General features: G+C 38.2%; 1 protein-coding gene across 1 annotated transcript in view; it reads left to right on the top strand.

Moving 5' to 3' along the window:
* Positions 1 to 13770, top strand: part of LOC132382739 (meiosis inhibitor protein 1-like) — a 184750-nt gene that overhangs the window by 71495 nt on the left and 99485 nt on the right. The window contains exons 11-13 of the mRNA XM_059953189.1: positions 230 to 346; positions 4899 to 4998; positions 10683 to 10817. Coding sequence (XP_059809172.1) covers positions 230 to 346; positions 4899 to 4998; positions 10683 to 10817 — 352 coding nt within the window. The remainder of the gene's footprint in view (positions 1 to 229; positions 347 to 4898; positions 4999 to 10682; positions 10818 to 13770) is intronic.

Genomic DNA, 13770 nt, shown 5'->3' on the forward strand with positions numbered 1-13770 from the left:
GGTGTATGAATGTAAGGCATATGGAGCACTAAGGTCCAGGTGCAGGTAGATTGATCTTAGCAGAAAAAAAAGTTTGTCACAGGCTAGATGAGCTAAAGGTCTGTTTCTGTAGTGTAGAGCCCTGTGACTCTCTACGTTAGGCACCAATTTCAATTTCTTCTGTATTATTAATCAGACTTTGCAATGAAATTGTTGTTGACTGCAAAATTTTTGGTTCTTGACTTCATAGAATTTCTGTTTGAGCGACTCTCCAGTTCTGATGAGATTTTAGTGTGGTCAATCTACAGTTGTCTTCTTTTGCTAACTGAGGAGAAACTTTTCTTTTCCAAGTGCCACACTATTTATGGTAAGTAAAATTAAAATTTTTTAGCAAGGATGACTATTTTGAACAAGACAACATAAAGTAATATCAATTCAAATATTCAGCCAAAGCCAAATATGTGAATTTAGCTACAGAGCGTGAATAATGAGCAGCTTCATGTGTATGAGAGAAGTAAGATGCAAGATATATTTTATGGAATACTTGTATAAATATTGCATGTAGTTGCATATATTTATAATATTTGGTACTTTGTGGTCTTCATTTAACTGTGGGAGTTAAGGAATAGTATCAGATAATTTAATTTTTCCATCATTATTTGTGATTATTTAGTGTGTTGGTAGTATATTTATTTATTTAGTACTTTCATATAAATCACGTGCACAGTAGTGTAGGGGGCAGCACGGTAGTGTAGTTTTTAGCCCAATGCTTTACAGTACAGGTGGTTCAGGTTCAATTTCTGTCACTGCCTGTAAGGAGTTTGTACATTCTACCCATGACCACATAGGTTTCCTCCAGGTGCTCCGGTTTCCTCCCTCACTCCAAAGATGTACTGCTTGGTAGGTTAATCGGTCATTGTAAATTGTCCTGTGATTAGGCTCAGATTAAATCGGGAGATTGCTGGGCGGAGTGGGCGGAAAGGCCTTTCCTGCACTGTATCTGAATCAATCAATAAACAAACAAATATATAGAAACTGCTGGAAATCCTCATTCGTATTAATTGCTTCATTCAAACTTGTATTGCATATACAAAATCTATCTATGGTATGGAATTTGCACAGTGAAGCAGGATTTAACTTGGGTGCACAAAATGCTGAAGGAACTCAGCAGGCCAGGCAGCATCTCTGCAGCAAAAAAAAGACAGTCGATGTTTTGGGCCGAAACCCTTTGGCAGGACTGGAGAAAACTTAACTTGAATGTTTAGGTTTCCTTTGGTCATAGTGGATTCCTGCCTTTTGTCCTCTTTCTGGGAATCTGAGGCAGACTTCTTCCAGGTAAGCCTTCTTAATATTCCTCTCTGTATCACTTGGTGCCCAAGTACTTCAGATCCTCTATGCCTCACCTAGCCATCCTTATTTTACATAGAGGTAGAATAATAATGTTTATGGTTATCAAGAGTGATAGCTATGAAGAAATTATTCTACACATTGATCGTGTGGATAGTCAGTGGCTTTTTCCTAGGGCTGAAATGGCTAGCACGAGAGGGCACAGTTTTAAGGTGTTTTGAAGTAGGTACAAAGGTGATGTTGGGGTTAAGTTTTTTTTACACAGGGAGTGGTGAGTGTGTGGAACGGGCTACTGGTGATGGTGGTGGAGGCGGATACTCGGGTCTTTTAAGAGACTTCTGGATAGGTACATGGAGCTTAGAAAAATAGAGGGCTATGGGTAAGCCTAGTCATTTCTAAGGTAAGGACATGTTTGGCACAGCTTTGTGGGCCAAAGGGCCTGTATTGTGCTGTAGGTTTTCTGTGTTTCTATTTCCAAATCATGCCATTATGGTCTAGATTCATCATATGGTGATTACTTCTATTTCTGCAGATGGCCTGTGAACCATATCTTATCAACTGTATTATCAAATATTTTTCTCCATTAATCTTACCCTTAGTTCTTTTATGACTTAATTTCCTCAATCATTCTATCTTTCTGCATGAGTCTCTTCTGCTAAGCTGTTGTTTTTGAGTTTCTAATTTGTGCTTCTATTTGTAGTTATCCCATGATTTGACCTACAGATCTATCTCTTCCTCTGCTTTTCATATCCTGCAACTCTCTTTCCCCTTGAGCTCTTCACTGCCCACCATGTGAATTGCCAACTTTTTGCCCAAACTCATATAAGTTTTTCTAGGTCCCAAAAAGTTGACCCTCTCCAATTGAACCCCAATGAACATTTTGGCTTTCTTACTGCAACCCCCATGACAACCCCACTGGGCTCCCCACCATCCTCTATAACCATTGTTTCCTAACCGTCTGTCCTAATCTCCTGCAACACATACAAAATGCTGGTTGAACGCAGCAGGCCAGGCAGCATCTATAGGGAGAAGCGCTGTCAACGTTTCGGGCCGAGACCCTTCATCAGGACTAACTGAAAAGAAAGATAGTAAGAGATCTTCTCCCTATAGATGCTGCCTGGCCTGCTGCGTTCCACCAGCATTTTGTGTGTGTTGCTTGAATTTCCAGCATCTGCAGATTTCCTCGTGTTTGCCGTCCTAATCTCCTGTCCTCTCTTCTTCATGCAACCCAACTCCACAACCTTCTTTGCCACTCTAATCAAGCCGTCATCTCCATGCAGAGCTATCTGAGACTGTAGATAATATTTCTGTTGCACGAAATTTTAGAAGGATATTAGTGCCTGGATGTTATCACTAGTGGCTGACTGTAACAAGCATTCATGGCACTGCATGATGTCGTCTGCAGACAAAATGCAGACCATCCTGATGCATTTCAAATAACAGTTGGAGACTTCAACCAGGCCTGTTTGAAGAAAACCCTGCCCAGTTATCACCAGTAGACTGCTCACAAACAAGAGAAAACCTGCAAGTGCTGGAAATCCAAGCACACACACAAAATGCTGGAAGGACTCAACAGACCAGGCAGCATTTATGGAAAAGAGATTCAGCCCGAAACATCAACTGTACTCTTTTCCGTAGATGCTGCCTGGCCTGCTGAATCCCTCCAGCATTTTGTGTGTGTTGTTCAACACTTTATATACTCGCTTTAACCGTCAGAACACGGAGGAACCACAATGAATCCCCACATCTCCTGATGATCGTTTGATCTCAGTATCTGAAGCTGATGTGCAGGCTACCTTCAGGAAGCTGAATCCAAGGAAAGCATCTGGACTGGATGGGCTACTTGGCTATGTACTGCCTAACTGGCTCGTGCGCTCACTGATACTTTAACCTCTCATTTCAGCAGTGTGGGGTAAGCACCTGTTTCAAGCAGGCTTCAATTATACTGGCGCCCAAGATGAGCGTGGTGACCTGCCTCAATAACTATCGCCCAGTTGCACTTACATCCACAGTGATCAAGTGTTTTAAGAATCTAGTGATAAAGCATATCAGCTCCTGCCTAAGAGGTGACTTGGATTCACTCCAATTTGCCTTCAAGAGCAACAGGTCCACGGCAGATGCCATCTAATTAGCTTTTCACACAACCCTGGATCATCTGGACAGCAAGGATGCATACATCAGGATGCACTTTATCGATCACAGCTTAGCATTTAATGTCATCAACCCTTCAAAACTAATGAGTATGTTCCAGGACCTTGGCCTCAGTTCTTCATTGGACAATTGGATCATTGATAGAACTCAGTCAGTTCAGATTCACAACAACATCTCCTCCATGATCTCTGTCAACTGAGGTGCACCACAGGGCTGTGGGCTTAGCCTTCTACTCTACTCACTTTAAACCTATGACTATGTGGCTGAGCACAGCACCAATGCCATATTCAAGTTTGCTGATTACACCACTGTTGTGGGCTGTATCTAAGGTGATGACGAATAATCATACAAGAGGGAGATTGAAAATTTAGCTGAGTGGTGTCATAACAACAGCCTTTCATTCAGTGTCAGCAAGGCCAAGGAACTAATTGTAGACTTCAGGAGAGGGAAAACAGGTCCATAAGCCAGTCCTCATTAGAGGTGGAGAGGGCTAGCAATTTTAAATTCCTGGGTGTTCCTATTTCAAAGGACCTACCCTGGACCCAGCATGTAAATGAAATCACTACTTCCTTGTTTCACTACTTCCTTAGGACTTTGCAGAAATTCAGCAAGACATCAAAAACTTAAACTGATTTCTATAGATGTATAGTGGAGAGTGTATTGACTAGCTGATTAATGATATGGAAACACCAATTCCTTTGAAAGGAAAATCCTACAAAAAGAAGTGGATTTAACCCAATATACCAGGGGGAAAGCCTGCTCAACCATTGAGCACTTCTGCATGAAACACTGTTTTAGGAAAGTAGCATTATCATCAGAGATCCTCACCACTCATGCCGTGCTCGTTTCTCGCTGCTGCTATCAGGTAGAGCTTCAGGACTCTTAACCACCAGGTTCAAGAACAGTTACTATCCCACAACCATCAGGCTCTTGAACAAAAGGGATTAACAACAGTCACTTGCCTATCCATTGAGATATTCCCACAACCAATAATCTCACTGAAATCTTTATCTTGTTAGTTCACGTTCTCATTATTTATTTATATTTGTATTTGCACTGCTTGTTATCTCCTTCCCTCTGGTTGATCTTTTATTGATCTTGTTATAGTTACTATTCTATAGACTTGCTGAGTATGCTCACAGGAAAGTGAATTTCAGGATTGCATATGGTGACATATATGTACTCTGATAATAAAATTTACTTTGAACTTGAAAGACTCAACAACTCCCCTGGCCAGTGAAACATAAGTGAACTATATATTTAACACCATGGTTCTTCAAAATAATTCTGTTTTTCCTAAATCAAGAGCCTAGGACTAATAAAATAGCAATTTATGGTTAGTATCTTCATTATTGTTTAATGGTACAATATGATGGTAATGATATATCCATGATCAAGCAGCTGTTAAATTTATATTACAGGTATAGAATCCTTAGTTCGCAGCTTGAAAGAGACAATGAGGATGAACAATACTGAGGTTCAGAAGCAAGGTCTACTATTATTTGGAGAGATTTTAAAAAGGTAAAATCTAAATTGCTAAGACTTTGGAACAACTTTCATATCTTACTAAGATAGTAGCACAGTAAAATTTGAGGAATCATATTATTTTGTAATCCCACTGATTCATCAAGTCCACATTCCAATTTTCCCTTTAAAGTTTAAACTCACTGGGATCCTGTTCCCTATACTACTTTAAACTCATTAGTTTGTTTTTCATTTATTATGCTACTGTGTAACAGCTTAATCAATTTTTTTGTATATTAATAGGAATAATGTCCAATAATCTGGAAAACCTAACAGGTTGGCATATCTGAAGTCACCTAGGTACAGATTTGTAGGCATTCTACCGTATATGTTTTTACATTATTTGAAAAACGCTGGCAAGAATGATGAAATCAAAATTAACCTTGTGCCATTCTTTAAACTAGTCTTAACGCATGACAAGAATTTAATGGAATGCTTTGTTTGGATGGATGGAGCTCCAGCGACACTCAAGGAGCTTAATACATTCAATCCCTCTATCACCAGCCCAATATGGCAGCAGAAGTGAGCATTTATAAGGTGCATCGTCAATACAGCCTAAAGATGTAAATCTACCACTTCGTAAGACAGAGTAAACACATAGGAACACCACCATCTCCTGGTCTCATGGCATTCTGTTTTGGACACATGTTGCTATCCTTCACCAATCCTGTGTTAAAAGCCCTGAATTCCTTGAATATGTTGGCGAACCAATAATAAGGTTTTACAACAATGTGGTCTCTATTGCTAATATTCAATTCTAATATAACTCTCCATTCTTGTTGGATTCATAGCATTTTTACAAGAAATAATGTTGCATATACACATAAATGTTAAAATCAAATATAGTGGAATGGTAGGAATAAGCCATGTTGAGGTGGATCCTGAATCTATACACAATTATGAAAGCAGATTGAATTGCATAGAGGTAATCAAATGAAGTAAAGACAACTATTGTACAAAACAGGTAGGGAAATAGGAGTATTGATTTAGGGGCTGGGCAGAAGATTGCAAGGGTGGTGAGAAGATTGGGGTTCGGGCAAAACCCAAGTGCTAGAGAGATGATTGAATGGATTTAAGCAGCGATGGAGCTAGAGAAATTGGGAGAAATGGTTGGTATGATCTGGGAGCAGGAAGAAAATCCAAAGAGAATTGAAGAGAAGTAGGAAGAGGATGACAAAGAAGTGATCAGGAATCAGAGAATATTGGAACACTGGGGTAAAGTTCAGAGGAATGGAAAGCTATAGATTGATGAGAAAGCTAGAGAGTTGATTTGAGGGATAAAACAGAGAAGACTCTTAATGGAAGGCAGTCTAACTATAGTGTGGAATGGAAGTAATTTCTAAGGAAAGTACCTTTTAAGACAGATTTTTCCACTAGCAGATATACCTAACAGCAACATAAATGAGGATAGACACTCTTGGTAGCTCATGAGCAAGCCTTAACACGGCTAAGACTTGATATTTATAAATCACATGCATAGTAGAAAGCCATGCAAGTGACATCACTTGTGCTTTTATGCACTGATTTACATCATTGTATGTACTGAGTTGCTTTCTTGTGTATGTGCTCCACCTACATGAACTTAAGTACAACTGACAGAGCTGATCTATGCTCCCTGTTAATACTTAGCAATTGGATTTTTGAAAAATTTACAATGTGGCATATAAAAAAATGTACTACATGATGGGATTTCTAGCCATTTAGATTTTAGTTTATAAAGCCAATTTGAAAATATGCTGTTTGTTTCGTCTGTTTCTCCCCATAAAGTCATTATTCTGATATTTAGTTTAGCATGTATACCATTTCTAATGTACATGCCTTGACATCTATTTTTATTTATTTTAGTCTGTTGCTTTTGTGGTATAAATCTTTTCTGATATCACAAGATAAGTAATTTGTCCCTGTTTTTGCTTTGTGAAGCTAATTTGAAAATGGAAGTTATGATTGTTAGATGTACCAAGATACAGTGAAAAGCTTGTCTTGAATACTGTTAGAACATGGTAAAACAATAACATGTAGATTTAAGTGTAACAGCTATAGAGAAAGTGCAGCACACATAAACAATAAGATGAAAAATTATAATGGGGTAGACTGTGAGGTCATGAGTCTATTATCATACTAGGGAACAACTTAAGGGAGCTATTTAATTGTTTTATAACAGCAGGGTAGGAACTCTTCTTGAGCCTGGTGGTATGTGCTTTCAGGCTTTTGATTCTTCTACCTAATGAAAGAGGCAAGAAGAGAGAATGCTCTTGGTAGGTAAACTCTTTGATTTTGATGGCTGCTTTTCTGAGGCAGTGAGTAGACTTAAGAGTCTGTGCAGGGGAGACTGGTTTCCATGTTGTGAGCTCAGCTTAGCACAACTCTGTAGTTTCTTGCAGTCACGTGTAGAACAGTTGCCATGCCAAAATATGGTGCTTTGATAAAAATTATTAAGGGTTGTCGATGAGGAAGTGGAGACATTGGTGAGTGGTAGAAGCATTATCATAATTTGTCATCTATCTCAAATGTCTGATGTTTTTCACGATTTTATAGGACAACCAGCTGCTATACCTGGTGTTGCTCAGGTTATTAAGCTGGCAATTATGATTGCGTTTGTTTCCATGCAGTCAGGCTTTATGGTACTCCTTGTAAATTAAATAAAATCTTAAATATATAATTATTCAGTGAATAATACAATAATATAACATTGTGTAATTTAACTAAAGTTACCAATCAAAACATTTACACTAAAAATATATTTACTATAGGTCTCTTTAAACAACATTTGTAATAGCACTTATTTGTTATTTCTCTAAAATTAGTTCTTTCTCTCAGATATATATGTCTAACTGGTTTACATAATGTCTGGCTTCTCACAGAAATGTTACGCACAAATTTTCATTTTCTCTTTGGTTCAGATAGATCAAAAGTACTTGGGTTAGGTCTACCCACATATTTAGTACATTAAAAATAGATCTGAACAGAAGTTTAGCAATGGGGAAAATTTAAATGAGGTCCCTTTGGACCATGGAGAATCTCCAGTGGGGTTTTGAAATAAAATAATAGTGTAGTGCAAATCCTTATGCTAAGGATATCATAAATACAAAATGCCAGATTTCTGTGTTACTAAATAATGTGTGGGATATATGACATTTTATTTTATGATGTATCTTTAGCTGATCACCATATTTTCTTCTGGAATATTTTCTATTTATATAGAATATCTCAGAAGATTACAAATATCATAAAGCCTCTATAAAGAGATGAGGCAGCTACATTACAGGGCTTCAGTAAGGCCCTGACCTGACATTGCATCTTTTCTACAATCTAATTTATGAAAGATAATAAAACAGGCAATAGAAGGAACCACGTAGAGGATATAAACAGTGATAATAACAGACCTGCTCTCAAATCATGCAAAAGAGGCAGATGGAGTGGTTGAGAAGACCCAAATCATAAACTGAAATTGAGGCCCAGCAAAGCCAACTTGATAAAAAAATAAATCACAAAATGAACAGCACTCTCATTACTATTAATAGGAATTTATCTATAAGAAAATAGTATAGAAACATTCAGTACAGAGAGAGATAAAGTATTAGCTGTGCCTATCCTCACTGTTGCCATGCTGAACAGCATTGGAAGTTAATGCAGGTTGAAACAAAGTTAAGAATATTTGACAATGATGCCTTCCTTGTATGTTCTTACACCACTGAGTGCTGAAGTTGCAATAAAAGTATTTTGTAAGCTAAAAACCTGAGAAGGAAGGCCTAGTGGAAAATACTTGAAGTTTTCCTTCTGAGAAGAATCTCAAGAACTGCATAAAAACAATGGAAAATCCATCAGTGCAAGAGAGATAAAGACAGACTATGGAGATATTCAGCAGATTGGACAATTTCTGTGGAGTTCTACAATGCTACCTCTGATTCTGTTTCCACAGATATCACCTAGTCTGATGAGTATCACTGACATCTTGTATTTTATATCTATCTCTATAATTTTTGGCTTTGTGCTTTTTGATCTCAATGAAAAGCAAGTGCTGCATTGCATTAGTATATTATGGCAACCATATATTATGGGAAGACCACATTATGAGCACTAAATGTAGTTTTTTAAATTGGAAGAATTACCAGTGAATCACTGCTTCACCTAGAAGGTTCATTTAAGTGGCTGGTAATGGGAAGGGAAGGAATGAAAGGGCAGCTGTTGCATCCCATGTCTTTGCATGGAAAAATGCAATGCAAAAAGGAATGTTGTTGGAGATGGTAAAGTAAACTAGGTATTTGTGTTTATGGTATTTTAAGAAAGGTATATTGAATGTCCTTTTCTGATTTATTTGTACTACTTTCTTGCTACCTATATGGATCCATGGACATGTATTCCAAGGTCTCTTTTTTCTGTATCTTTATCGTACTGTTTATTTTCTATTCCTTTATCATGTTTTTCTCTCTCCAAATGTATTCCACATGACTCTTCATTATCAATCACAGAGCCAGCTCAATCATGAGTTCTTTAAGTATAAGCCATACCATGAACAGCTCTGAACCTATGGTAACCCATTGTAGACTGCCTTCATTTCTCCCTATTCTGGTTTACATTACCCCAAACGTAAGAAAATTCCATTTTGGTATCATGAAAATGATCATTTCATAATAATTAACTTTTGAAAATCCTCTGCTACTCTTCTTTTATAGCCTTTGAATTCTCAAGAGGTTCTATGTACTTGAGTTTTTCCCCTTGACACCAGCTAAGAATTTTAATTAGTGACAAACTTACAATTGGAAAAAGTGAACAAAGTATAGAGAAACACTGTGCAACTCAGACAGCTAAAGAAATACTTTGTGCAGCAAATGTTTCTACATATAGATGTGAATGATCCTCATTTTGACAGCTGTTCAGTGCTGGTGTCAGATCCTTTTCTGAAAGCTAGAAAAATAAGCATCTGTTAGCATTGTTTGTGACTGACGAATCACTCTGTACTCCAATCAAAGCTTGTCATGCTTTTAATAGTAGAGAGTGAAAATTGGATGTGAGAATGATTCAACAGTGCTGCTGCATCAGACCTTGGAAATGTGTCCAGAATGACCATCTCATGTTTCAGCAGCAGTGCTTTATTTAATGTCATTGAGGCAGGCAAGCGTATTTACACAATAATTATCTAAAACTTGAATAGCTCTCTTTGTAGAAATTTTTGTAATACTAACATAAAATACCTTGCTATATGCAGGAATGGAATATGATGGACTCCAGAAGAATCTCAGCACTGTCTGGAATTCAATTATTAAGCAGTTCTATGCTGCTGGGTTCTTCTGGTCTTGCCTGCATGTATTGCTTTACTTGGATGTAATAGCAGACCTATTTCTGTCTGTCTGAAACCTGATTGTTACCACCATTATCACTATCATGGAAATGCATTATTTTAATGTGTCCCAACAGTCTATTGTATATTTTATTATAATTTGCTGAAGTCAGTTTTGAAGACCAAGCTGGAGGCAGCAAATTTGGAAACGGTGAAAATGTTCTGACTCTAGAGTCATCAAAGTATGTACTTAAGGGTAAACTTACAACCTCATAGTTCTTTCAAGAGAAGATCTGGAAGATATTATGTTGATAAGCTGCATTCAGGGAGTTTTTATACTTCAATTTTTTAATAACAATGTATTCAAAATATAAATAAAATTGAATAAATTTATATTTTACAGACAACCTTCAGGATTAAAGCTGTTTATGAATTTTGCCATTTGGAGTGAAGCTGTTGTTGTCTTACAAGAAGCAGTAACAAGCTCCAATCTTGAAGTTGTGACTGAAGCTGCCAATGCTGTGGCAGCCTTCCTTCGGTAAGCAGAAGCAGCTTCTTTTATAATTGATGGCCTAGTAGAGAGAGGTTTGAAAAAGGATCTAGTGCTTTCCCAATGCATTTGATGAATAAACTCTTCTCAGGCTTCCAGCCAGGTACAGGCATCAATTATAATTGACATTTCAATGACAAACTCTGCTAGCTTCTTCAGCGATGATGCTTAGACATGTCCCCATATTCCATCCCTCCTGATTGGTTAGTCCTCATCCAATCAGGTTTTTGCTCTCCCACCTTGTTTATGATAGAATTCCAGTCCTTATTTAGAGAGAGACCTATATCTTTGTTAAAATTTGTTTTATTTCAATGGCTTTTTTTTAATCAAACAGTCACAAAAGCCATTGGTGCGGCACAGTCCCGTCGAATTCAATCCTATGGCCATTGCAAATGAGGAGAGAGGTTTATTTCAAGCAAAAGAATATTAATGGCATTTGTAGGTTTCATTTTTATCAGAACAGGAGTTGTATATTTATCCTCTTGAGTTTTATTGTGCTGACCAATACCTCATCACTTCTGTTCTGACATAAAGTTAATCTCTGATTAAATCTCTGATTTAAAAATCTCAATAGGTTCGGCATCCACCACCTGTTTAAAAATATAGTTCCACATTTGCAGTTACATAATTTCAAAATGTACCTTGTTTATTGCAGATTGTTCATATTAATACAGGTGAACACTGTATTACTATAGATTGAGTCACATCCTTTCAAAGATAAGGGGCCCAAACCTGCTCAATACTTCAAGTGAGACCTCACCAGTGCTTTATAAAGCTTTAACATTACAGCCTTGCTTTTATATTCTAGTCAGCTTGAAATGAATGCTAACATTCATTGCTTTCCTCACCACAGACTCAACCTGCAAATTAACCTTTAGGGAATCCTACACAAGGACTCCCAAGTTCCTTTGCACCTCAGGTTTTGTATTTTCTCTCCATTTAGAAAGTAATCAACTTTTTCATTTCTTCTACCAAAGTGCATGACCATATATTTCCTGAGACTATTCCATCTGCCATTTCTTTGCCAATTCTCCTAAACTAAGTTATTTTGTAGCCTCTACTTCTTCTAAACTACCTGCCTCTCCACCCATCTTCATATCGTCTGAAAACTTTTCAACAAAGTCATCAATTACATCATCCAAATCATTGACAAATAATGAAAAAAGAATTGGTCTCAACCCAGACCCCTGTGGACCACCACTAGTCACCGGCAGCCAGCCAGAAAAAAGCTCCCTTTATTCCCACTCTTTGCCTCCTGCCAATAAGCCTCTGCTTTATCCATGATCTTCTAGCAGTTAGAGATTGGCAGGTATGCTGTTTGGGCATTACTGAGTAGAGGCTGAAAGAAGATTATAGTTGGGGAGCTTAAAATCCAAGGGTACACATTGTATCGAAAGGGCAGACAGGTAAGCAGAGGGGGTGGTGTAGTTCAGTTGGTAAAAGAAAATGAAATCAAATCCTTAGAAAGAGGTGACATAGGATTGAAAGATGTAGAATCTTGTGGGTAGAGCTAAGAAACTGTAAGGATAAAAAGACCTTGATGGGCCGCAAAGAGTAGCCAGGACGTAGGCTACAATTTACAATGGGAGTTAGAAAGGGCTTGTCAATAGGGCAATATTATGAGAGATGAGAGATTTCAATATGTAGGTGGATTAGGAAAATCAGGTTGGTGCTGGATCCCAAGAGAGAGAAATTGTAGAATGCCTGCATGATAATTTGGTACAGCAGTTTGAGATTGAGCCCACTGGGGGAATAACTATTCTGGTTTTGGTTGTTGTGTACTGAATCAGATTTGATTAAGGAGCTTAACATAAAGGAACATTTAGGAGGCAGTGATCACAAGATGATAGAATTCACCCTGGAAGTTGAGTGAATAAAGTTAAAGTCAGATATATCAGTATTACAGTATAGTAAAGGAATTACGGTGGCATGAGAGAGAAAATGGTGAAAGTCAACTGGAAGTGGACACTAGCAGGGATGACAGCAGAGCAGCAATTGCGGGGGATTTCTAGGATCAATTCGGAAGGTGCAGGATAGATAAATCCCAAAAAAGTTGTCATACTCTAAAGGTAGGATGACTCAACCATGGCTGACGTGGGAAGTCAAAGCCAACATAAAAGCAAAAGAGAGGGCATATAATAGAGCAAAATTTAGTGGAAAGTTAGAAGGTTGAGAAGTTTTCAAAAATCAACAGAAGGCAACTAAAAAAGCCATAAAAAAGCAAAAGTTGCAATATGAAAGTAAGCTAACCAACAGTATCAAAGAGTATACCAAATTGAATGGCTCCTTTTATTATCAGAGTATGTATACGGTATACAACCTGAAATACTTGTCTGCGCAAACATCCACAAAAAACAGAAGAACCCCAAGAGAATTAATTACAAAAAACTGATAGAACCCCAAACACCCCTCTCCCCACACAAGCAACAGCAGGCAGAAAAGCATTACCTACCCCCCACCCCCTGGCTGTTTCAGCAAAAGCCTCAGCGTCCACCACCCAGCTTAGAGCGTGGATCAGCACTTGGAGCTATGGTGTTGTGGCCATTACGGAGACTTGGATGGTGCAGGGACAGGAATGGCTACTTCAAGTGCCAGGCTGTAGATGTTTCAGAAAGGACAGGGAGGGAGGCAAGAGAGGTAGGGGTGTGACATTGTTGATGAGGGATAGTGTCACAGCTGCAGAAAAGGAGGAAGTCATGGAGGGATTGTCAATGGAGTCTTTGTGGGTGGAAGTTAGGAATAGGACGGGGTCAATAATTCGACTGGGTGTTTTTTACAGACCACCCAATAGTAACAGGAACAGCGAAGAGCAGAGAGGGAGACAGATTCTGCAAAGGAGTAATAATAACAGGGTTGTTGTGGTGGGAGATTTTAAGTTCCCCAATATTGATTGGCATCTCCTGATTGGCAGGAGGCAAAGAGTTGGAATAAAGGGAGCCTT

This window comes from Hypanus sabinus, chromosome 29 (assembly GCF_030144855.1).
Source record: "Hypanus sabinus isolate sHypSab1 chromosome 29, sHypSab1.hap1, whole genome shotgun sequence".
Taxonomy (NCBI): domain Eukaryota; kingdom Metazoa; phylum Chordata; class Chondrichthyes; order Myliobatiformes; family Dasyatidae; genus Hypanus; species Hypanus sabinus.